At 42.3% G+C, this 27,149-nt stretch overlaps 1 protein-coding gene across 1 annotated transcript in view; it reads right to left on the bottom strand.

Annotated features, from left to right (window-relative positions):
- Window positions 1-27,149, bottom strand: part of STAB1 (stabilin 1) — a 121,834-nt gene that overhangs the window by 74,745 nt on the left and 19,940 nt on the right. The window contains exons 10-27 of the mRNA XM_075286785.1: window positions 23,884-24,011; window positions 22,394-22,473; window positions 20,579-20,701; window positions 18,716-18,850; window positions 17,286-17,348; window positions 13,940-14,053; window positions 13,363-13,416; window positions 13,160-13,240; window positions 12,659-12,817; window positions 12,019-12,075; window positions 11,849-11,932; window positions 9,494-9,580; window positions 9,054-9,165; window positions 7,659-7,845; window positions 5,750-5,843; window positions 3,950-4,108; window positions 2,132-2,227; window positions 1,404-1,499 (exon numbers count right to left, since the gene is read on the bottom strand). Of these exons, the coding sequence (XP_075142886.1) occupies window positions 1,404-1,499; window positions 2,132-2,227; window positions 3,950-4,108; window positions 5,750-5,843; window positions 7,659-7,845; window positions 9,054-9,165; window positions 9,494-9,580; window positions 11,849-11,932; window positions 12,019-12,075; window positions 12,659-12,817; window positions 13,160-13,240; window positions 13,363-13,416; window positions 13,940-14,053; window positions 17,286-17,348; window positions 18,716-18,850; window positions 20,579-20,701; window positions 22,394-22,473; window positions 23,884-24,011 (1,909 nt within the window). The remainder of the gene's footprint in view (window positions 1-1,403; window positions 1,500-2,131; window positions 2,228-3,949; window positions 4,109-5,749; window positions 5,844-7,658; window positions 7,846-9,053; window positions 9,166-9,493; window positions 9,581-11,848; window positions 11,933-12,018; window positions 12,076-12,658; window positions 12,818-13,159; window positions 13,241-13,362; window positions 13,417-13,939; window positions 14,054-17,285; window positions 17,349-18,715; window positions 18,851-20,578; window positions 20,702-22,393; window positions 22,474-23,883; window positions 24,012-27,149) is intronic.

The raw sequence follows: 27,149 nt of genomic DNA, 5'->3' as shown, positions 1-27,149 counted from the left end.
ATGAATTGGTCCAAACTGGGGTTTTTAGAGGCTCCCTCCACCATGAATTGGTCCAAACTGGGGGTTTTTAGAGGCTCCCTCCACCATGAATTGGTCCAAACTGAGCTGTTTAGAGGCTCCCTCCATCATGAATTGGTCCAAACTGGGGTTTTTAGAGGCTCCCTCCACCATGAATTGGTCCAAACTGGGGTTTTTAGAGGCTCCCTCCACCATGAATTGGTCCAAACTGGGGTTTTTAGAGGCTCCCTCCACCATGAATTTGCCCAAACTGGGCTGTTTAGAGGCTCCCTCCACCATGAATTTGCCCAAACTGGGCTGTTTAGAGGCTCCCTCCACCATGAATTGGTCCAAACTGGGGTTTTTAGAGGCTCCCTCCACCATGAATTGGTCCAAACTGGGGGTTTTTAGAGGCTCCCTCCACCATGAATTTGCCCAAACTGGGCTGTTTAGAGGCTCCCTCCATCATGAATTGGTCCAAACTGGGGTTTTTAGAGGCTCCCTCCACCATGAATTGGTCCAAACTGGGGTCTTTAGAGGCTCCCTCCACCATGAATTGGTCCAAACTGGGGTTTTTAGAGGCTCCCTCCACCATGAATTGGTCCAAACTGGGGTCTTTAGAGGCTCCCTCCACCATGAATTTGCCCAAACTCTGCTGGTTAGAGGCTCAATCCACCCTGATTTTCAAAACAAATGTTGGTGCCAACCTCAACTTACTACAAGGGCCAAATTCACTGCTGGTGACAAGCTCTCCTCACTGCAAGTGCCAAATACACGTTTCAAGGTGTTTTCCTACTGTCAGAGAGGTGGTATTGAGTGTGTAAAGTGTGTAGTTGTTAGGCTGTGATGTTGGGGTAATAGAGGGTCTTTGGTGTGTTAGATGCCCCCAGACATGCTTCCCCTGCTGTCCCAGTGTCATTCCAGAGGTGTTGGCATCATTTCCTGGGGTGTCATAGTGGACTTGGTGACCCTCCAGACATGGATTTGGGTTTCCCCCTTAACGAGTATCTGTTCCCCATAGACTATAATGGGGTTCGAAACCCGTTCGAACACACGAACATTGAGTGGCTGTTCGAATCGAATTTCGAACCTCGAACATTTTAGTGTTCGCTCATCTCTACCTCTGATCATTATACTCGGGGTCTGAAAAGACCCGAGTATAATGATGTTTGTGGGGCCTATGGCGTCACTCACCGATCCCGGTCACTGCCAGGATTGGTAAGTAAACAGAGCCCATTACCCATTACCGGTAACAGCCTATTAAGAAAAGAAAAAAACGCAGCGGTAGCGGCTGTCACCGTGCCCCTAATGTCCCGGGCCCTTTGGCAGCCGCTACCCCTGCTTCCCTGGTAGTTACGCCACGGAGCCAGACCCACTAATATCCCCAAATAAGGATTTATACTTACCGTTAATACATCGGCATAACAGGAGATGCCATCCCCATCAAGCCCACTGGGACAGACACATACTCTATATCCTCCTGAAGTTGGCAAACAGGTAGCCTAATAGAAATAATGGATTACTAGGTTACTATTAATGACAAGAGTGACAACATGACCCAGCAATGTTTTACAGATACCCTACCTGAGAACCTGGCCATACCCAATAAACTAAAAATAGCCAAACTGTCTGATCAGCTAATGTGCATGTTCTGCCATATGGTGCCATGTATAGTGCCAGGGCATAGCTAATTTACTCTAGAGGCAGTGGCTGCAGTCAAGAAAAGCTCCAGAACACTTTGTAAGATTTATAAGCAATTCAACATCAAACCTCTGGGGGCTCTTATGTAGAGTTGGAGGTATTCAGAGGTACAATAGGGCAACATAGAAGTCTCTGGGTGCTAATTTGCAGCTCCATATAACATGGAGATTATATTGAGCCATAAAACTTACTATGCGTGAATATACACAACAATCTACATCATCTAATATTTTTTATATTTATTAGAAAAAATTGTATTACTGCTTCAGAAATGACTCTGTATAAGAATGAATACCATAACAGAGAATTGACAAGATTGATTGTTCCGTCATTGAAGCTGCAGTGACACACTGTGGCTCACTTTGTAATGTGCAAATGCCAATAGGGTGTATTGTAATTGCACATCAGTTCCTTTCTCATTGACATTACCAACCATTTGGTGACAGCCGCCATTGTTTTCTATACATTTGTTAATTGGGTCACAGAGATATCCATCGCCAGTGTATCCGTTCTTGCATCTACAAATATTCTGTAAAAAAAGAAAAAAAAAATCTTTTAATCATCCCGTAAAGGATGGAATGAATTTCAAGGCTTTTGATTTTGTTTTAAAACATGGGATCTTGAGCAAATGTTTAGACACTTCTTGTCAATTTAGTGTGTATTTTATGTTTTTGGAATATATTGTAAGCCCTCATAGATTGTAAGCCCCTCATAGATTGTAAGCCCTCGCGGGCAGGGCCCTCTACCCCACTGTGCCAGCCGATCACTGTTAGTATGATATGTACCTGTATATTTTGTGAATTGTATGTAACCCCCAAATGTAAAGCACCATGGAATTAATGGTGCTATATAAATAAACAATAATAATAAAATAAACAATAATATAAAGTAAGTAAAGGGGCCAGAAAACTATTGCAACAACTGGAATACCCCTTTAACATAGATTTTTTAAAATATAAATTTAGATGGTGGCTCTTCCAAGCAGAAAGTGTTAAAATACTTAATGGACGTCATCTCTCTCAGGGTATGTTCACAGGGCGCAAAATGGATTTCACGTGTGAACATACTGCACGAGCTAACGGCGACGGAATACCGATGCTGTGCAACGGCATCTCATCGTGGCATCCCGCTCCAGATTAGGCCCGAATGAATGGGCCTAATCAGGAAGGAGTCTCACCCTGTGGACGCTGCGGCTGAGTCAGCCGCAGAATCCACGGGAAGAAGGGGCATGTTGCTTTTTTTTCCACTACTAGCTAGCGAAAAAAAAAGCAGGCAGCTCCCATTGAAGTCAATGGGAGCCGTTTTGGAAGCAGATTTTGAGACGGAATCTGCGGCAAAAAACTAGTCCTCAGTTTTCTTCAATTACCTTACTTAAAGACACTTTACCAGGGTGAAGAATACTAGGTAGACTATGCTTCCTGATAGTAACACTTTTTTCCCCTTGAAATTTTGTGTCTCTGTTGTCGAAATATTCACTTATTTCAGGATATGCAAATCAGCAGTCTGGCGCTCCAAGGGCGACTCACTAGCCGGACATACCACGTCTTACCATACCCGGTGATACTTAACCTTACGCATTAAAGCACCAAATAACTACATTACACGTGTTGGGTTATGTGGGGTTGACCTAAGCTTTATTAATATAAGTCCCAACATTTAAGCTCAAATGGCCATTGTATGCCCATTGTATGGTTCTCCTAAAATCTATGACCTCTTCTTCCCAAATGCCTCCGCTGATTGAAAACCAGCATGTGGGAGCACAAACAAGAAACAAATCTGAGGAATAAAACCAAAGAGGCAGAGTGCGCAGGTGCTCCTCTCACCAGTAATGGCAGAAGGTCTGTGCTTGCTCCGCCTACTTGCCACTTATATACTGGACTCCTAGGTCTGCCTCCACATTAACATCACCTTATTTTAAACATATTTCAGTGACAGGGCCACAGAATATCTCTGTAACAGAAACACAAAAAAGTGTTCCATTCAGATGAGCCTGATCTTTCTGGAAGTGTTGCTGGATTAATATGCTTCACCCTGCTGACAGACTCCCTTTAAATTGTTTTAGAGATAGGTAATGGCAACCAACTTGGTGGTCTGCATTATATACCTGGCAGTGGTTGAGGCAATATAGATCTTATCTATAAGTAGCTTTTGAGGCTAAATTGTCAAGTGTGTATTAGGATGTTAAGGTACAATAATATGTATTACACAATCATTCAATGTGTTAGTTACTTTAGACAAGTGTAATCTTTACCTGTCCCGGTTGGGTAAATTTGCAGTCAGCATTAATATGGCAGTCACCTCTAGTCTCCAGGGCGCAGTTGTCAATGGGTATACATTCTATGCCATCTCCACTCCAGCCAGGATTACACTTACATGTAGCCCCTCCAGTTGGTGCAATGGAACAGATAGCCTGATAGTATGACATCAAGTTATCACATTATATCATAAAGCATTAGCTGTCAGAGGGCAAGAAGAAACTACATTGAATCCTGCTGTCTAACATTGTTATGGGCAAAAATGTTTGACCACAAGGCCTAGGGAACTGTAGTGAAAAGTCTGAAAGCACAATACTGGGAAGCCTAGGACAACATATATAATAGCTACTGTCAGGGTCTGGGGTTGCTAGGTGGGGTGGCATAGACACAAAAGTTCAGATTCTTTAGTCCAAAACAAAGGTAAAGTTTATTTTCACTCTAAAAGGTAGTGCAGCAACAAAAGGAAACGATACAAAAATAAATACCTGCCCGGCTAGGCTCTAACTAAACATAGAATAGGTTACCTCACCTAGAATAACAGAAATCCAAAAGCCAGTAGAATCATTCATGACACAGCTCCAAAACTATGATCTCTCTGTTGGCTCTCCAACCAAACTCTGCTCAGAATCTGCTGCTGGAGCTGGCTTCTTAAGATCCCTTGATGAGCAGATTCTGGAGGGGGGTGAAATGACAGGTCCCACTACCAACCTACCTGCCATTCCTAAAAATCCAGCCCAATACTGAGCATTTACCAAAATGCTCAGCAGACGAAAGTTGTCTGCTAAGAACAAACATTCCTTCTGGAGTTTTCTCATCTCACCCCACCTTAGTAGTCTGGGTGAGATGTACACCCCTTTCATTACCTGACCAGCCATCGGCTTACACTACATTCTTAACAATTGCATAGAACCATCATACTTGCCAACAGTCTCCATTTCCACAGGTACTGTCTGGTGGATCAGATCTAACGCTAATTTGTAATACACTGTCTACCAATAAGTATTTGGACACCCATGCAAATGAAGATATCTGTGGTGTCACGCTATTGTGTAGGAAACAGCATTGGCATTAGTCGCATGTAAGATGCCACGAAGTGCAGAGTTGTGCGATTTCCAGAAAGGGGTAATCGTGGGGTACCACAGAAATGGTTGATCCTTAAGGGACATAGCAAGCGAACTGAATTACCCCAAATCAACAGTGGCCTATGTGATTACGAAGTGGAAGGTAAACAGTGGTTATTGGAATGTGTCCCGAGTCGGCAGACCCCCGAAACTGGGAGACAGAGACCGACGAGTGCTGGCCAGAGAAACCGCACCCAACTGATGGCTCACATATACCAGGAGTTTCACCAGGCATCCGGGAGTATTGTGTTCATCAATACCATCCATAAGGAAGCATCTGCTGGTTCTATCAACTATTGTATAGGAATAAATGTTGTTTTTCTATTCTACCACAGGTGTCCAAATACTTATTGGTAGATAGTGTAATATGTGTTATGGGAAATGTATAAAATATTACCGATTTGATAGAAGGCAGGATCTAAAACAGGGGTAGGGAACGTATGGCTCTCCAGCTGTTGCAAAACTACAACTCCCAGCATGCATACTGGCTCTGCTGTTCTGGGAACTCCCATGGAAGTGAATGGAGCATGCTGGGAGTTGTAGCTTCACAGCAGCTGGAGAGCCGAAGGTTCCCTACCCCTGATCTAAAATGTCCCACAATTGGGGCACGTCTATTACCAATAGCTACAGTGTCTTGTACCAATATATGAAATGTCACATAACAAGTATACTTACATTTTTGGAACATCCCCCTCTGCTTGGCATTCTGCATTCATCTAGAGGTTGACAGAAAGATCCATCGCCTTCATAGCCATTCTTACATAGACAGCTAAAAGACAAATCAAAGATAGACAATATGAAAAGTGTAAAGGAGAATTATAAGTATAACATATTAATACCATAAATGCCTGGTAGGTGACGTTTACCTATGTAAAGAACGAGTGCCCTGTGACCACCATTTGCAATACAGTGACTGGTAACGGCCATAACATAAGGAAAGGATTAGCAGGCCAAGCATGTACACTGCTCTCTCTGCAATCTATGAATGTGCCACTAGTCTTGGTTGTTCTCAGAAATTACTATAGACTGCAATGGAAAGAGAAGTGCAAATATTTGGCCTGTTCATCCCTTTTCCCCTCTCACAGATCTCACAAACCATTTTGGCTTGCTGAATGGGAGCTATGTGATCCCTTCCTGCAGACAGGCCGTACATCATCAATGAAGTATTTTAAGGAATTCTCATGTGGCTTTTATGGTATACTGGCTGTCAGGCACTATATATATATATATATATATATATATATATATATATATATATATATATATATATATATATATATATATAATTCAAGAAGGCCCATGACTAGTAAAAAGAATACCACCAAAGCTGCCACAGTCTTTTTGACAGATCGCTCAATCTTCAGAGCCCAACTATGCCTGCACGGTCTACCTTGACAGCCATGTAGTGTCCCTGCCTGATAACCTGTCCACAATAAGGAAATCATGGCTGAGCTTCTAATATGTAAAGTTCCTGTTTTTAGGGTTATATCCATTGACCACTGATCAAGACAAAGGATTGTCACCACTAAGATGGTTAGCGAAAATGCTAAATTACAAAGATGTTTAACTGTTGTCTACAAATCTGAATAAGGTCATGTTTATGGGAAAATCCCTTTAAAATTCTTCTTCAGAGTTGCCTAAAATATGGCACAAGGAGATTTGGGTTACTAAACCACAAGTGCAAGGACATACTGGTGATTTAGTGTCCCCAAACCTACTGGCAGAGTCTCTAAATTAGGTTTAATGAAGGTATTTTCTAAATAATTGTGTGTTAAATGTGGAGTCAAAGAACTGGAAGACATGGAGAATAGCAATGAACTCGGGAAAGCTGGCCTCATCCTCTTGACATATTCTACTTTTCTGGGTAAAGCTGGCCATACACTTCAAATAGCAGGACTGGGCAACCTTCTAATGTGAATAGGAGCCCTGGGACTCTCTTCCAACATCAGTTGATGGCGGAGAGAAGGATTGGGCAGTTGGATTGTAACATGGTCAGTCCTTTTATTCTTAAAAAAAATAATCCTCAGAGGTGGCTGGCAATGGCTTAGACCGGCCATACCTGTCAACTGAACAGTTTCTTGACTGACAGCTATCTGTGGACGGTAAATTGTTAAGGAGGACCTTTCATGTCCTTGGAGATGTGCGGTATTATATAATGCTAAAAAGCTGACAGTGCACTGAATTCAGTGCGCTTTACTGGTACGTGCTTGGATGCTGGAGATGTCGGTGTCAGAATGGCCTCTACTGACAGTGCTCTTCCATAGCCTTGTACTGTCAGGGGGTGTTTCTGCTAGTCAAGTGAAGAGACAGTTTTTATATGTAACTAGCAGGGTCTATAATTTTTTATCACAGGGTCACTGATTCTTGATAGGCATTAATGGACCATGATCTTCTCTCCATTCCTTACTGCCCTTTCTCTCACACAGTGATTTATCCATGGTAACCTCTGACCTTAGTGTTTCAATAAGGCATCCTGAGAAAATCACTTCATTAAGCAGTATAACATCTACTATCTACAGTGGAAGCTTCAATGTTACCTTTTCTTTGTGTAACCTGAATGTGCAGTCATAAATCCTGATATTACCTTGTAACGTTACCCGTCGATACACACACCGCGTTAATATGGCAGTATTGAGTTATGTTCAGAGATGTACATGGCCCAGAATGTTGATCGCAGAATTCTCCAATGTAACCTTCTTTACAACGGCCTCCTTGGCAAACTCCGCGACTCCCTGGCCGGTTGTCACAAGTTCCATGTACACACCTGCATTCTAAAAAAATTCCCAAAAACAACCCAATAACCTGTTAGAATTTGATTGTTTATTTTTTTCTCATTTTAGAAAAACTAGAAAAAAACGCAAACACCACAAAAATAATTTGGGCTAGGCTTCTACTTTAATATGCATTCACTAAAAAGAGGATGAGGATTAGAGCAGGTCCACGCAGGTGAAAAATTGCTGCAAAATATTTCTATGGAAAATCTGCAGATTTTCCTGCAGTTTCTGATAAGAAAAGAAAAATCAATGGACTTGAAATCTGAGGTTCTGGGGATCCACAGGTAATCCTCAGCAAATCTGGGACAGTTCATTGTAGGTTTTGATTTTCCCTCTGAAGTCATCAAAGTAGATCCAATATATATCTATAAATCCATTCTATAGGTCAGCTTCTGTGTGGGAAATGTCGGTAGCATATAGATGAAAATTAATAAAAATCTCATCCAGTTGCCTGCTCCTGTATTCTGCAGTAGATTTTTCTGGTGCTGATACCCTAGAAAAATCTCCAGAATTTCGATCACATAATGGATTTTCCCTTAGGCTGGTCTTACACGGCTGTAATGATTTTACATTCTGCAAGTTGCTGATCAGCAACACTAGTTACTGATCAGCAACATAGACTCCGCAGACGCCCGTGAACTGCCGCACTCTCCCATAGAGTTCTATGGGCGAGTCCATGCAGTGCTGTGAATTCACGGCCATTATGGACCTGCTCTATAAATTGCGGAACACGGTTGCTGCGCGGCACACCACGGATAAACTATCCATTGGTGTAAGAGGCTGCATTGAATATAATGTGTCCGCAAATGATCTGCAATTGAAAACCCTCAATTTCAGAACATTTGCGGACTTACATTATGGCTGTGTAAGACCATACAGTTAGTAAGTTATCAGCTATGCACAGGATAGGTGAAAACCTGCAGATTAGTGGGAATCTGACCTCTAGGACCCCGACTGATCATGACAACAAGGGTCTCACTTCCCCACTGGCATGTTGCTATCCTACGGACTTTCAATACAACTTCCAGAGATAGTCAAGTACAGCACTCAGCAATCTCCAAATATGAATTGTGGATCAGCCGCTTTAATGTAATGCAGACAACTGAAAGTGTTTCCCACCTTCTGCTCCCATTTCTTCATGTAACTCATAGTAACAGTAAATTCTTGAGGGTGCTGTAGATGCATTTTATCATCATCTCACTCACCTTCTTCACAATCTTCGCCATGTTTATTGGGATCAGTGCAGATATGACAAGCGATTCCTTTATATTTATGGTAGCAGATACACTTCCCATTCCCATTCATACCATCATTGCACTATATGGAACAATACATAGGTTGAATTAGAAGGTGCGTGTGACAACCAGATAAAATACATTAAAGAGTGGTCTTGGAAAACCATACAAACTTGTTTTAAGGGAAGCTCAATAAATCTGGAGAATGGGGATCCAAAAGTCCCCCATGCCTCCTCCGCCTGAATGAAACTTAAGTGTATTTCATGAGCGGCACTCCATTCACTTCTGTGAGGCTTCCAAGAGCTTAATCTCTGGATGTCCATTAGTACATGAAGTGCTGGCCACACAAGTGCACTGGGGTCTCATTCACATGGAAGAGGAATGGGGACTGACAGAAAGCACACACTTACACGTCCTCGTCCATAGCAAGGATTCGAGAATCCCCCAGGGCATGGCTTACACTCCGAACCATAAAATCCTCGACAGCAGCCATTCACCTGAAAGATCCAAGAAATTTCCATCACATCATCCTTATGGCTTTATATGTTTGCTATAAATACACTGTGTGCAGAATTAATAGGCAAATGAGTATTTTGATCATATCATTCTTTTTATACATGTTGTCCTACTCCAAGCTGTATAGGCTTGAAAGCCAACTACCAATTATGTAAATCAGGTGATTTGCATCTCTGTAACGAGGAGGGGTGTGGTCTAATGACATAAACACCCTAGATAAGGTGTGCTTAATTATTAGGCAACTTCCTTTCCTTTGCCAAAATGGGTCAGAAGAGAGATTTGACGGACTCTGAAAAATCTAAAATTGTGAGATGTCTTGCAGAGGGATGCAGCAGTCTTGAAATTGCAAAACTTTTGAAGCGTGATCACCGAACAATCAAGCGTTTCATGGCAAATAACCAACAGGGTCGCATGAAGCGTGTTGATAAAAAAGGCGCACAATAACTGCCCATGAATTGAGGAAAATAAAGTGTGAAGCTGCCAAGATGCCATTTGCCAAATTTCAGAGCTGCAACGTTACTGGATTATCAAAAAGCACAAGGTGTGCGATACTCAGGGACATGGCCAAGGTAAGGAAGGCTGAAAAATGCCCACCTTTGAACAAGAAACATAAGATAAAACGTCAAGACTGGGCCAAGAAATATCTCAAGACTGATTTTTCTAAGGTTTTATGGGCTGATGAAATGAAAGTGACTCTTGATGGGCAGATGGATGGGCCCGAGGCTGGATCAGTAAAGGGCAGAGAGCTCCACTCCGACTCAGACACCAGCAAGGTGGAGGTGGGGTACAGGTATGGGCTGGTATCATCAAAGATGAACTTGCGGGACCTTTCCAGGTTGAGGATGGAGTGAAGCTCAACTCCCAGACCTACTACCAGTTTCTGGAAGACACCTTCTTCAAGCAGTGGTACAGGAAGAAGTCGGTATCGTTCAAGAAAAACATAATTTTCATGCAGGACAATGCTCCATCACATGCATCCAAATACTCCACAGCGTGGCTGGCCAGTAAAGGTCTAAAAGAAGGAAAAATAATGACATGGCCCCCTTGTTCACCTGATCTGAACCCCATAGAGAACCTGTGGTCCCTCATAAAATGTGAGATCTACAGGGAGGGAAAACAGTGTCTGGGGGCCGTAGTGGCTGCTGCACGCAATGGTGATCGTAAACAGATCAAGCAACTGACAGAATCTATGGATGGAAGGTTTTTGCGTGTCATCGTAAAGAAAGGTGGCTATATTGGTCACTGATTTTTGTTGTTGTTTTTGAATGTCAGAAATGTTTATTTCTAAATTTTATATTGTTATATTGGTTTACCTGGTGAAAATAAACAAGTGAGATGGGGAGAGATTTGGTTTTTATTAAGTTGCCTAATAATTCTGCACAGTAATAGTTATCTATACAAACAGATATCCTCCTAAGATAGCCAAATCTAAAAAAAAAACACTCCAACTTCCAAAAATACTAACCTTTGATATTTATGAGTCTTTTGCATTGATTGAGAACATAGTTGTTGAACAGTAATAAAAAGAATCATCTGAAATACAACCTGCCTAATAATTCTGCACACGGTATAATGGAATAGCAGCTTTCTCTACCCTGTGAAAACCTAATACAGGTAAGTATGAAAGTATGCCAATAGGCAAGGCAGGGGTTGGCAGACATGTGCCCCAGAGCGGCGTGCCAGGCAAGTCCTGTTCACACTACCATCATCTGCTTCAGTTGGAGTCTCTGTCAATAGTCATGGCAGATTACATGAATAGAGTAATGCTGCATGCGGCGATATTCTACATGTCAAAATGACAGACACCAACAATAGCACCTGACAGACTCCATGGTAAGTCAATAAGGTCTGTTGGAGCCACAATGGAAATGTGAACAGAGTTCTAGATAGCACATTTTATTCAGCACTCTGGCTGGTCATGCTACTGCATTATACTGTATATGGGCTCTGTATCTCTGCATCATTGGTTGTATTTCCACAAGTTCAGTTTGCGAGCTTTCCTTCATGTGATACGTCCTGAGTATACTGAACTGCTGTTTGTGTTATGTGAGATAGTAAGAAGTAGAGGAAGTCTGTGCTTGGCAATAGTGTTTGCTTTCTAAGAGCCATTTCCTTGAATTTTAGGAACAAATTTCCCTAGGAATGGTCTCTGGAACACAATATATTGCTCATCACATCTTGAGGTCCCACTTTTCATGCCTTGCGTGGACTTTTTTTTTTCCAGTTTTGTGTATTATTTTAATACTTACAATGACAGAGCGGCTGCAGTTTCGGGCACAGCCCTTTGTGATATTACCATGATCTTCATATAGACATTCTCTATTAGTGACTCCCTGCAGGCACAACAGGCTCAAGTAAGTGAGGTCTGAATACGTCAAGTTGTCAAAGAACAAATTTTTTTCAGCACTTTTTTCCTTACCATGTCAGTAGTGCCATCTGGACAAGGCAGCATGGAGGCACAGTCAGAACATGTACCCTGTGCAAGACATTAAGTACAGCAAGTTATATGGGAAAACAGCTAAATACACAGAAACAGAATATATAGATACAGGTATATGTAATGTGATCTGCCAGCTGTTATTATAATACACATTAAGTTACAAGCATGAACTTACCCTAATGTATAGCACAAGCGCACAGAGAATGGAGCAGACAGCAGACAGCCGTGTTCTCCGCTTAGTGGCTGAACTGAGTCACTGCAGTTTAGCTTTCATTCTAATGAAGGGGCTGATCTGCAGTAACCTGGTCTGACTACTACATAGAGAACAGTGCTGTCTGCTTCCTACTCCATTCACTGTGTATCAATTGCTGAGAACAGCTGATTGGTGAGGGTGTCAGGTGTCGGACCCCCACAGATCTGATAGAGATGACCTGTCAGTAGGATAGGTCATCAATATTATTAGCCCATCTGTAGCCACACCTGTACATTTTGGCACATTTTCCACAGACCTTACACATACTTACAATAAAATGAAATGTTCCTACTATGAAATGTTAGCCTTATTGTAGACCTTGGTTCAAGGTCAAGGATATATGTAAAAAGTCAAACATGGTGTTACCTGTACAACTTCTACTGCCGTCTCATTGCATCTAGCTGGCAAAATTGGCAATATAGTAGAAGGAATTAAAATTCCATCCAGAACGTGGATAATCCCATTAGAAGCGACTATATCACTGTGCAAAAGCGGAATTCCTTCATCTCCAAACAGAATTCTCCCCTGATAAAAGACAAATCCACATGTTACTCATCTAAGAAAACTTAAAGGGAGTCTCTATCTGATCCAAATTGCCTCAGAAATAAATAGCAGTTCTGTAGAGGAACCTATAACAAGAGTACAAGTATACCATTGTGCCCACAAAATGCTGAAGCGATTCAGAGATAATCATCTTTTTTATGGATATACAGATCAGCCAGTGAGTGCACTGGGGGCGGGGCCTGGATCTCTTCTGGAATTGCTGCCTAACATCCTCCCCTTAGTTTATATATCTAAAGACATATGCTGGAAAAGAATAAGATCCATTACAATGATATAGAATACATGGGACACTCGGGCACTTACATTTTCCGTGACATTGATCTTAATAATTTCATTTGAAGACATCAAAATGTGAGGCATGATAACAAATCTGTCTACAGTGACCTGAAAAAGAAGTAAAACAAAGTAGTAGATACAGGACATGGTTTATAACAATACTAAAATACTAAATAGAACAAATATACTTTACTATGTATACTATGTATATTTACTATCCATGTACTTACCGCAGCCACGGATGATATGTGGTACTTAACCAGCTCCAATAGTTTGTGCTTTGCCTAGAAATGAATAAATAAATTTTCTTATTTATACTTATATACAGGGTTTTCCTGGGTCTTTATTAATAATCTATCATTAGGATAAGCCATCACTGTATGATGGGTGAGTGCACTAGTCCCAGGACCCCTAAAGATCGAAATTCTGCTGTCTATTTAGAATAGTATCTCACACAGTGCCACTCATGTGTTTGTGGCCCAGTGTGGTATTGCAGCTCAGGCCATTCAAATGAACAGACCTGAGCTACAGTACCAGAGATACAGGAGTGTGTTAGTGGTGTGTGGTATCTGCCATTCTCATTACTCTATCTTAGGTATAAGGAAAGAACCATGAAAGCCCCATCAATTCACACAAATATAGTAATAAAATATTAGTCTTAGAGAAAAATGCTTATTATATAATATCTCTCTATAGGTGATTCCTGGTTACTGTTTGGTATGCTGGCCCTCACCATTCTAGAATAAAAGAGACATTCGAGTGTTATATTATAGCCATGAAATATATAGATACAACATGGCTTCCTACCTCGGTGAAGAGATGGATTAAACGCCCGTCTCTTAAAGAATCCACAGCCTTGTTAGTTGGTACAAATACAGTGAAGGAGCCCGGTCTATTTAATATAGCAGGGAGATCACAGTTCTGCACATAGAAATAAAAGTTTTACAATACGTTGAGTGTCATTACACTATGGAATTAGAAAAAGATTTAAAAAAAACTCCCAACAATTTAATAAAAAAAAATATAAAAAACAATATTAAAAATAAAATAAAAAGGACAGGAGGGGATGAGATTATGGTAAGAAGTAAAAGATAAAGCAGAAGATGTTATTTTTTTTTTTTATATATATAAATTCTTTATTTATAGCAACAGAGGAAATATTAACAGCAAAACAGGGCCCACACAACATGGGGGGGCCCCGAAACAAAAAACAAAACACAATCATATGCAACAATACAATAGGGGAAAATCAAACAGACCAATATAAAGGGGGAGAGGGATGGAGGGAGAAGAGGGGAAGAGAAAAAAAAAGGGGGGGGGGGAAGAGAAGTGGATGGGGAGCAAGACGGCACGGCTCTGAGCTCCAGGCCAGTAAGAGCGGTAACCCCATCAGGGTCACAGCAAGAGATCCCGGTACGACTGAGTACCCTGGAAAAGGATCCAGGGCGTCCAGGTCTCCATGAAGGCGTCATGCGCATCCCTCAAGGATGCCATGAGGTCTTCCATACACAGCGCCGCACCTCCCATGAGGCGACCTGAAGCGACCGATCAACAGATCTACGGTATGACCTCAAAGATAGGTCCAAGAGGTGGAGCAGGAACAGGGCAGGAGTGCACAGAAGAGAGATCTGAGAGCAGATGATATTATGTATAATGTTCATATGCATCTATATCCTTCAAAAAGGAATACAGTAACATTTGTTTTCTGCTGTGTCGTGTATTGAGCCTTGTACTTATGGGACAGTTCCCAACTATCAGCAATGTCTGTACAGTTCCAGACCTTATTACATGTGGGATTAGATGGAATGTGCAGTCCTCAGTGTGACTGTACTATCATGTATCTGCAGTGGTCATACAATGTTATCATGTCAGCATGCTGCAGTGTCCCTGATAACAGTTCACACTTCTATTAGAACCCAAGACACAGCCCAGGATTTCCTGTAAACTTAACCCCATACACCTTGGAAAGCTTTCAGCCAAATGCTCATTGAGCACACATGCACTTTTGGCTTACACACTTACTTCATTATGTTACTCTCTTTTTTTTTGCTTTTATAAAACTTAAAAATAATGTAGGAAATGATGTGACTTACTTAGATAATGTATTAAAAATATCGGCTATTGCCCCGTTTGTAATGCCACCATGCACTTGTTTACATCAAACTACTTAGCATCCCTTTATGGCTGCGGATGATAGGTGATGTGACCTGACCTGTCCATCAAAGTCCTTGATTTGTCAGCACCGTGAGTGAAAGTGACATCTGCACAGTGCACAGCCCTGGTGTTATTCAATGGAGGGTCGGCTCCACATGGTCCTCCATCAGCAGCCAAGTAAATCACTTGATGTGCAGTTTGCAGCATATTCTGAATATTAGGTAAGATGGGCCAAGCTCTATACATGTTTTAGAGAACTGTTCTACCTGGCAAGGTAAGGGAGTGTAGCTTTATATGAAAGGTTATGGAATTTTTTTTAAACTTTGCAGTCCAGAAATGAAGATTTAAGGCTTTTTTTGCACAAACTCTTTGTGCCATTTCACACTTTTGTGCTATTCACTTCACATCTGAAAAGTGATGGGAAAGCGGCTGTGGTTAGCCTGGTGAGATGCCAGATCTATCAGATGCAACTTTTAGAAATTTCACTACAGTAGATGGGCACAATAGAAAGTGGAGCAACATCTTAGGACAAAAATGTTAGACATCCGTAACAGCATGTCTATTGTTCTGGACCGATGGAGGACCAGAACAATGGACAGACGGACCACTACAATAGCGGATACATATGGAGCCTGACATAGCAGATACATATGCAGCTATTGACTATAATTGGGTCCATTGGGTGTCCACTGTTTTTAAAATTTGGCAGGATGTAAAGAAAAACTCCTGAGCAACTTCTCTAAGACAAAGTGATGGGTCAGGTACAGCAAAAACAAATTGGAGATACTTGACCAACAATGGTAGAAGTACCAGTCAGAGAGCCATGCTGTACCACGGCCACTAAACACCACTTACAAGACATCAAACACCTAGAGAAGCCTCAAAACTGCTGTAAGAAAAAGAGTGAGGAGTCCAGAACTGAACTTTATGCGGTTATCACCCATTTAAATGAATGGGAGCTGAGCCCAGTGGCGTAACTACCGTGGTAGCAGCAGTAGCAGCTGCCACAGGGCCCGGGACATTAGGGGGCCCGGTGACAGCCGCTACCGCTGCGTTTTTCGTTTTTTTTTTTAATAGGCCGTTACCGGCTGGAATTACTCCAGCCGATAACGGGCCCCATATACTTACCGATCCTGGCAGGGGCCGGGATCGGTAAGTGACACCGCGGGCCCCACAAGCACTGTTATACTCGGGGGTCTTTTCGGACCCCCGATTATAACGATCGGAGGCCCGGAGAGGTAAGAAACATAAAAAACACTGTTACTTACCTCTCCAGGCTCCGCGCAGGCTTCGGCCTACTTGCGTGACGTCATATGACCCGCGACGCAGGGCCCTGTCACATGACGTCCCGGAAAATGGCCGACGGAGAGGAGGGGAGTCGGGAGAAAGGTAAGTAAGAGAATTTTTTATGTTTGTATCCCCCCCTTGGGTCTCCGATTATTATACTCTGGGGTCTGAAAAGACCCCAGAGTATAATAATTCTTCATGGGTGTCCACTATAGGGACATAATACTGTGTACTGAGGCCACTATGGGGCATAATACTGTGTGCAGGGGCCACTATGGGACATAATACTATGTGCAGGGGCCACTATGGGGACATAATACTGTGTGCAGGGGCCACTATGGGGACATAATACTGTGTGCAGGGGCCACGATGGGGACATAATACTGTGTGCAGGGGCCACTATGGGGACACAATACTGTGTGCAGGGGCCAATATGGGGGCCAATATAGTGTGTTCAGAAATGCGCGGGGGGGGGGGGGTGGCGGCTTTGGTAGGGGTCAGTTGGTCGAGGTCTTCAGCATCGGTCGGGGGGGGGGGGGGGCATGTCAAAAGTTCGCCACGGGGCCAAGCCATTCCTAGTTACCCCACTGGCTGAGCCGTAATAGTGCAGATAGTAGTATACATATTACAAATCCTGCCTGGGGTATGCAGATGTGATACAGACAAGTCATGTTATCATAGTAGAAGGTCTGCATTATTCACAACAGCTTACCTCTAACATAGTTTCAAATCTGCTAAACATTTCTGTTGAGGCAAGAATGTCACCTATAGTCATCTGAAAAAATAGGCAGAGAAAGTAAGAGAAGATTAATACACATAGTAAGAATCATAACATTTCATTTTATGGAATATTACTTTATTTATTCATACCCATTGCTTTTTTACGGATGTATATTGTATAGACCTGTAATATGAGCGTCATATGAATAAAAAAAAAAAGACTTTATCGCGTCCACTAACTTCACTTCTTTGTATCATTCAACAAATGCTGTTCTTGTCCAGCACTATTGGATTATTTCTCTATCCCCCGCCATTCCAGAGCAATCAGTGGTGTTAGGTTCAGCACCCAATATGCTAAACAGAGTCTCTACAGTCAGGTAGGCAGTCCCAGACTATCTGCTCCAGTCAAGGACCGCCCACATGCCAGTACACAGCATAATTAACATATTGAGCGCTGAAAATAAGGACGTCAATTGCTCAGGAATGGTGTGGGGTCTATAGATATCATCCATACTGAACCAGAACCAAAGGAGCAGAACATATTGAAGGATGCAAAGAGTTGAAGGTGGTGGTAAAATGGCCTCTGTATGGTTGTTTTCCCATCACAATAAAGCAATGACATATCACTAGGACATGATTTTCATTTCTGAAGAGGGAGACCTAGCTGCTGGAAGGGGTCTGACCACGACAACTCACATAAATAAAGCTGTCCTGCAGTTACCTGCACAGTCAGTCGTCCTGAGTGCCGCTGTGCAGGAAAAGACTGCAAGAGGGCCATAGGGCTAAGCCAGTGGCCCCAATAACTTCAAGATCTCTTAGCAGTCATACCTCAGAATTCAGAAAAACATGGCATGTCCTAGCAATATGCTGTCACTAAGATATGAAATGCATAAAAAAAACCATGGCATGTTCCATTGCTGTACTGCTTCTTGGGAAGAATACAGTGTTGTATGAAGGCACTAAATGGCGGCACACAGACTACCTACAGCTCTATAATATGGGAGTAATATGTTTCTATGAGCAGCCATATTGGGGACACACAATTTGATCCTGTATGGTCTGTATAAACAGAGCAGGACATGTGTTGCGATACAGCACCTGCAATGGTTAGAGAACTATCAATTGACATAAAATCTTCAAGAAGAGACAGAGTACAGAGAGGAGAATTGCAAGTGTTATCAATGTATATAGTGTGTGTTACTGCCTGATCTAAGCCGAACAGAAGTACGATCTATCGATAAATCTGCTCTGCGCTAACCTTGTCCCAGTCTACACAGCAAAGCAGACAAGTGTTCAGAAAAGAAAACAGGAAACCTCAGGTGACTGTGTGAGCGCCAATGGCTCAAAATAAGCGACATTAAGGTAGAATTTCACATTTTGTACCACTGATCTCAAAGAATCATATATTATGGAATCATTTACCTGGGGGTGTCCAATGGTTTCTGTGTTACTGCTTCTTATAACCTTATCGATAACATGAAAAATGCCATTGACAGCTGGTAAGTCCACTTTTATCATTTTATACTTAATGTTAGGCTCAGAGTCTTTAATAAATTCCTGCAATAAAAGGTTGTTTTTTTTTAATCAAAAAACAGTATGACAAAAAAAATGACCTTACTGCCTTATATATTCACATACAAAGGGGACACTACCATGTGCTGCTGTGAGGTCTCACATTCAGGACTGTGGAGTTGGTTTAATTATGATGATTAATTATATCATACAATTATTACTATTATATAATTAAGTAGATGTATAATATGTTACTTATTTACTTTCACAGTAATTCAATAACTGACTTTTTTCTGCGTGAGGCCTGGTTCACATCTGCGTTCGGTATTCTGAACTCAGATGTGCATTTGGTATAGAAGCAGCCAAACTCCTCTAAGAGCCAATTCACATCTGCGTTCAGTATTCCCTTCGTGGAGTCCACTTGGGAATCCCTAGAACGGAATACTGAACGCATTGACAAGCAGTGAGCAATGAAAGCACACGGACCCCATAGACTATAATGGGGTGCGTGTGTTTTCCGTGCGCTGTCTGCATGAGTCATGCGGAGAGAAAAGTACTTCATGAACGTGCGGTGCGGACACCGCGGGGAAAACACACACACACCCCATTATAGGCTATGGGGTCTGTGTGCTTTCAGTGCTCACCGCTTATCAATGCGTTCATTATTTCGCTCTGGGGGTCCCCAAGTGGACTCCCCAAACGGAATACTAACCGCAGATGTGAATCGGGCCTTAGATGAGTTTGGCTGCCTCTAACTGACCATGGCTTTCAGCCATATGTGAAGGAGTTGGAATTAGAGCAGGAGTTGGAGTCAGTGACCGCATAGCCCTGCTAACACTGCAGATCTGTACTGGAAAACACTAGATAATAAAAAATCTCTGGGTGACCAAATGAAGAAGTAGAGGAACTAATTTTATTACATTATTATAACATAGTACAAACCTACATTCTGTACAAGTTAGAATAAATGCTCAGCCAATCAATCACTGGAGCGAACGAGGCAGCACATCAATTGGTCAATTTCTGGGGGTCGAGAGGGACCACAAAGTGGAGACTGATGGGGACATGGAAAGTATTGGAATGGGAGAGGTGGAGGATTGGTAAAGTGAATACTTTTTTTTTTTTTCTAAAAAAAAAAAAAAAAAGAGTGCAGATGACTGTTTTAGTGGTTGAGCAAAGTCGGTCTCAACTGTAGCCCCTTGTTTACAAATGCACAATGGCACTGGTATCAGTGCAGCACCGTCCTCAGAATATTTAAAGGGATCCTAAGAATTGGTTATCAATATCAGACCGATGCGTGTCCCGTGCAAAACACAACGATCACATGTTCTCAGCAGCAGAAATCATACGGCTCCATTCTCTGTGTAAGGGCCAGACCAGGACTGCGAATCACATCCTATCCCCCGTATGGAATCTAAGCTACAGCAGCTTAGCTCAGTCACTATACAGAGAACAGAACTGGCTGCATCCTGCTCCATTCTCTGCGTACCAGCTAATGGATGAGGATACTGGGAGTCAGACCTCCAAAGATCCAATATTGATGACCTGTTACAATTTCTCATGCAATCTGGGAGCAAAAAGGCCTTTGCGTGCTGTAAAAATAGAGGCATGGAAATGAACAGTATGAACCCATAGAAGTCTATGGATATCATATCAAATATCTGCACCTACTTAGATCTTATTACAGTCATCTGCCATAAAGTTGTAGCCAAAATCTTTTATTACTTCTCTGACTATTCAGTTATACTTGCACCATTTTAGACAGTTTCTCACCTTTAATGAAAATTTCAGCAATTCGCCACTTATTGTCCACAAGTTCGTAATATTCTTCAAATCGCTTGCTAGGTACTGACCAGGAATGATGTGAAGTTTACATAACTGTTTTGCTTCTGTTTCCTGGATATGGGAATATTTTCAAGTGAGATTCACCGAATATGAAATATTAAAAACAGAATATAAGATCAATAATATTCATTAGAACCCATATACATATATGGATAATTGTGTATGGGTACACTAATACCTAGAACACATTTTGTGGCATTAGGATCAATGTAATTTGATAGAAAAGATACGACCTATTCCAAACTGTATGTGGTATTTGCAGCTCTGGACATCCTTTGGTAGAATATGACTTCACGATTTTTTAGTGGTCGGTATTTTGATTTGCATAATCTACATTAATTCATTTAAAGTGTAACTAAACTTTCACGGAGATCATCCAAAATTTGCTAATAGAGTATATTATAAAATTTATTAATGATAGAAAATTAAAAGTTGCCTGAAAGTTTAGTTACACTTGAAAGGGATTCATTCTACCATTGAAATGAATTTTTTTGGCGATCACACGTCGGAATAGCCTTTAGAAAGGCTATTCGTCTCTTACCTTTAGACGTGGTCTCCGTCGTGCTGTTCTTTAGAAATACCAGTTTTTACCGGTATGCAAATTAGTTCTCTTGCAGCGATGGGGGCGGGCACCAGCGCTGAAAATGCAATGGGGGCGTCCCCACTGCTGCTCGAAAACACGCTCCAGCGACGCCTCTATCTTCGGCTGGATCCTCCCTTTCTTTCGTCGTCTTCCTTCTGCGTCACCTCCGGCGCCTGAGCAGTTGGCTCTGCCAGTGAGAGACTAGTAGAGCTGACTGCGCATACCGGTGGCTATTTTTGGGAATGGCTGCCCGCTGGCATGTGCAGTCGGCTGTACTAGTGTCTCACTGGCAGAGCCAACTGTGCAGGCGCCGGAGGTGACGCAGAAGGAAGACGATGAAAGAAGGGGGGTGAATTTTTTTGTGTTTAACCCATTTAATTATAAAAATATAATATAATACAATAAAATTCAGCAGAATATAGAACCAATCTTATTACTCAGTATCTAGTGCTGGATGGGCTGTTAGTATGTGGCACAATCCCTGCACCATGCAAATGTCTTCATGGTCACCAGAAACCAGCATATCCACCCTGTCCCGCGGATACATAGGTTATGGTTGCCTGAATCAAATGGTGTTTTCTCCAGTGAATCACTGCTTGTGTTGGCCTGATCTTTTTTATATCAATATGCAAATTAGTTTGGATCAATGAGGGAGTTGTCATTGCTCTAATGTCATTGCTCAAATGGTCTTTGAAGTAGCGAGGATGTTGACGCTTACCTCTTGGTAAGCATCAACACCCTCGGTACTCCAAAGACCATTTGTATATGAACAAAAATATCTTAGTAAGAGGCAGCAATTCACAAGGGGAATATACTCTTTCATTCAGGTGACTCTAACCTACCCATCTGTGGGGCTGGGTGGATATGCTGGGTTTTGGTGACAAATTCACTTCAAGTAGTTTACCCGATATAGCACATTTGTCCAAGTGCTGGGACCCGACCTATCACAGGAAAGTGGGTCCTGTGTCCCCCTCTTGAATCAAGTGGCATGTGCACTGCCTCTCCATTCAATGTCTATGGGACTACCAAAGAAATCTTACTTTAGCACTCCATAAAGTGGGAATTGAACAGCAGAACACCCCATAATAGGCTGGGGTACCAGTGCTCAAACAGATGATAAGTTGGTATTGCGGGAAAATTCCTTTACTGTCTGTACTTACATTTATGTGACGCTGTCTCATTAGGGGAACAAATACTGTGAAGGGGCCATATTTTCGCAGAGTCACTCCACACCCTTCCTCTATGGAAAATAAAAACATACAGTCACATCACAGTGTGTATATTTTGTATTTCTAGGTAGCCAAAATGAAAAATTAACACTAAGAGAGCATACAGCGCATGCACAAGATTTTGCCGAGCAGATGATGACGTCACAGTAGTGGGACAATTGTTTCCCACTGGCCAGTGTGTGGCACTAAGCTGTACTAAGGGTATATTTTCAACAAAATAAGCAGCGCTCGGGGACCTCTGGGAAGTCCCCATTTGTTCTGCGTATCTAATTTGCATAATTAATAAAACGTCTTTTTATTGGCATCCATGGGACTATGAGACATAATGAAGGTATGATATATAAGCATGTCATAGCATATACAGCACTATGGTGGCAGTTTGAAAGAGTTGGGGGAGGTGGTAGACTCCCTCTAAATATTTCAGGTAGATGTTATTGGTTTTCATGTAGCTAAAATAACGTAGTCTTTGGTACAAGCAGAAATTAAACATCCTGCTTGATGTTAAGTCAAAGGCAAGGGGCGGTTAAGTCGATAGACTCCCTTTAAAACAGTTTTTTTGTTTTACCACCCAGTAAATAAAGTAATGAGAAAAACAAAAAAGTAGGATGTCCTTCACATATCGCTGAGCTGACTGACTGTGTGACAGCTGCCCACAAGCAGTATGTCTCTTTGCACCAAAGCCAGGATTGCTGAGGTCGCCATATGGCCTCCATACTTGAACACGACCTTTTGTCGGATGCCATATAGAACCAGGATATGTCGCTAAAGACAACATAGTTCCAGTCGATGGCAGTTCAAATTTGTCATTCTTTAGATCACTGCCAACAAACGAAACAGTGGCTGGCTGTCAATAACAGAATACGTAATGACATTAAATTTCCTTTTGCTATGCGCTTGCAAATTGTCAGAGCAGAGACACGGGTGTGTAATGAAGGTGCCATTTATATCCGTATGGTGCACAAGGAAACGGTGTGAGATGCTCATGATTATCAGCAGATAAAATGATTCTCTCCACTGGTGGTCTGTCTGGGCCATCCAAAGCCTGTTTGCCATGTGTGCATGCCCTCATGTAACCACTGCTCCAAACCTTCTAACAGCTAGGTAAAGACATGAATATCAGTCAATGGTCTCTCACCAAGAGATACACTACCCAAAAATAGCCTCTGAGAACCTGTTTACATGGCAACGGGGGAAGCAATTGTATGTCCTCTTGTGGCAAGACCCAGTATCTAATCAGACCACACTTGTAATCATTTACATATTTGCTTGAGATATAACTGCATACTGAGTTTTGCAGAAATGTAACAATTCTATTTGGGGTGAATTATTCTTTTTGCCAATGACTGTACGTATATACTTGTATATTGTACCTAGAAAACTCAAAACAGGTGAACCTCTGGTCTAAAAAATGTGTGTCTCACCAAATAGCCGCAGTGCACCAGGCTGTTTTCTCATTTGTTTGTCGTCGATATTCAGTGACTGAATCCCATATAAAAGGCTTCCATAGCAGTTTCTGCCATCACCAATCTCTCCTTCATGACAAACACACCTACGGGACATATAAATTCTTATTTCTTATACCTTACATTTGCATAATTGAGAAAATTGTTGCATTTCATGAGTCAGAGGCACTTTTATTAGTGGGCTGAATATTATGCTTCTTATTGGCACAATCCCAAAAATGCAACTGGGGAAGCTGCACAACTGGAACACAAGCAGAGCCTTCTAATCGAGCTTCATTGTAGGGCCCAGTGCACAAGTAAGCAGGAGATCAACAACAGCATCCCAAATATTACCACTGTAGTCATCTTTAAAACCGTTCTATAGATAGTGCTCTGTATCCTGAAAGGTGCAATTTACCTAAATCTATCAAGAAAATGATGGTTATGAATACAAGCAATTGTACTGAGCACTCGGTAAAGAAGCTCTCTCTGGTTATCTACTGCACTGTACCTGAAAGCAGTACAGGATAGAGGGTGAAGTGCTGAGCTTAGGATATATAGTTCATATAGAACATTACGTTTGGCTTAAATGGCCACTAACTTTTCAGACAACTTAGTCTCATTTTATAAAGCATGAGATTCGGGAACAAAATGTAATGCATTTTAAATGAAAATATGGCTGCTTTCTGCCTGAAAAAAACCCTGCTACTAGGGGGTCTCCCTTCTAGGTAATTTGCAGTTTACTCTTTGTTACCAAGGAAGTCTGTCTATAGACAGGGGTGAACCTTCCCCTTTCGCCGCCCGAGGCGAACTACAGAACTACAGAAAGCCGCACCCCCCCCCCCCCGGAGGAGGGGGCGGGGCTTAGCGCCGTTCGCCGGCAGAGAGCAGGCCCGGAGACTGCCTGCTCTCTGCCTGAGCGTGAGGGGAGGCTGCTGGAGCAGCGCTGCTTCAGTGGCCTCCCCAAACCACCGCTCGGTGCTAAGCCAGTCCAGGACAGCTTGTCCTGGACTGGCTTAGGGAAGCAAAAATGCCGCCCTCCCTGAGGCCCTGGCATAGCACCACCTGAAGCGCTCGCTTCAGGTTGCCTCATGGGAGGTGCTGGCTGTCTATAGATACATTCTATTCTATCTTGTGTAGAGGTTGGCCCTTTTCTTTCTCCACACAGTGAATGGAGGGGCTGATTCTCCTCACAGCCTGCACAGACATGTCTTCAAACTGTTGTTGAGTGCAAAAGACTGAGGATTCTGCAAATCTCATATCTTACAATCTAAGAAAAATCTTCTATGTACTTGTATCTACTTCTGGCTGCTTGTGTGGTTACAGATGGGCTATTATTCTGATATAAGATTATTAAAAAACAAACAAACAATATATATCCTACTAATATTATAAGTGTGAAAGTTTGTGTGTTTGGATGTTTGTGAGTTTGGATGTTTGTTCCTCAATCACGCTAAAACCCCTGGACGGATTTGCGTGCAATTTTCCACAAACATAGTTTTCCCTTAGGATTGAGTCACAGGCTACTTTTGGTGCCACTAAACAACATGGCTTCCTAGCAGGAGACTCACAAAAGCAGGACTCCTAGCCCCAGCTATAGACTCACACACACTGCCCGGCATTTCCTGCCTCAACCTGCCTGCACACTCCTTACTGTCACCTCAGGAGTAGCCCTCACTCTACTCACTCACATTTACATATAGCTTTCCACTATATAACACATCACATTGTCTGTATCACGACATACACAATACAACACATCACATTGTCTGACACAATACAACACATCACATTGTCTGACACAATACAACACATCACATTGTCTGACACAATACAACACATCACATTGTCTGTATCACGACATACACAATACAACACATCACATTGACACAATACAACACATCACATTGTCTGACACAATACAACACATTGTCTGTATCACGACATACACAATACAACACATCACATTGTCTGACACAATACAACACATCACATTGTCTGACAATGTTGACAATACAACACATCACATTGTCTGTATCACGACATACACAATACAACACATCACATTGTCTGTATCACGACATACACAATACAACACATCACATTGTCTGTATCACGACATACACAATACAACACATCACATCACATTTGCTAGCCCACCAAACTTTTTAAAGCACTTTTACAGTTTCACACGTCTGTGTCCGCCCAATTCTCAAATCACCGCAGACGAAGTCGCGGGTAAAAGCTAGTATATATATATATATATATATATATATATATATATATATATATATATATATATATACACATACTGTATATATATATATATATATATATATATATATATATATATTAGAGATGAGCGAACACTAAAATGTTCGAGGTTCGAAATTTGATTCGAACAGCCGCTCACTGTTCGAGTGTTCGAATGGGTTTCGAACCCCATTATAGTCTATGGGGAACATATACTCGTTAAGGGGGAAACCCAAATCCGTGTCTGGAGGGTCACCAAGTCCACTATGACACCCCAGGAAATGATACCAACACCCTGGAATGACACTGGGACAGCAGGGGAAGCATGTCTGGGGGCATAAAAGTCACTTTATTTCATGGAAATCCCTGTCAGTTTGCGATTTTCGCAAGCTAACTTTTCCCCATAGAAATGCATTGGCCAGTGCTGATTGGACAGAGTACGGAACTCGACCAATCAGCGCTGGCTCTGCTGGAGGAGGCGGAGTCTAAGATCGCTCCACACCAGTCTCCATTCAGGTCCGACCTTAGACTCCGCCTCCTCCAGCAGAGCCAGCGCTGATTGGCTGAATTCCATACTCTGGCCAATCAGTGCTGGCCAATGCATTCTATTGGCGTGATGAAGCAGTGCTGAATGTGTGTGTTTAGCTCAACTACACCGGTGGAGTAGTTGAGCTAAGCACACAAATTCAGCTCTGCTTCAATCAGCGCTGGCCAATGCATTCTATTAGCTTGATGAAGCAGAGTGTGCACAAGGGTTCAAGCGCACCCTCGGCTCTGATGTAGCAGAGCCGAGGCTGCACAAGGGTTCAAGCGCACCCTCGGCTCTGATGTAGCAGAGCCGAGGGTGCACTTGAACCCTTGTGCACCCTCGGCTCTGCTACATCAGAGCCGAGGGTGCGCTTGAACCCTTGTGCACACTCTGCTTCATCAAGCTAATAGAATGCATTGGCCAGCGCTGATTGGCCAATGCATTCTATTAGCCTGATGAAGTA

Source organism: Leptodactylus fuscus, chromosome 9 (assembly GCF_031893055.1).
Source record: "Leptodactylus fuscus isolate aLepFus1 chromosome 9, aLepFus1.hap2, whole genome shotgun sequence".
Classification (NCBI taxonomy): Eukaryota; Metazoa; Chordata; class Amphibia; order Anura; family Leptodactylidae; genus Leptodactylus; species Leptodactylus fuscus.
Note: the sequence above shows the minus strand (reverse complement) of the source record. Positions and strands in the feature narration are given on the sequence as shown.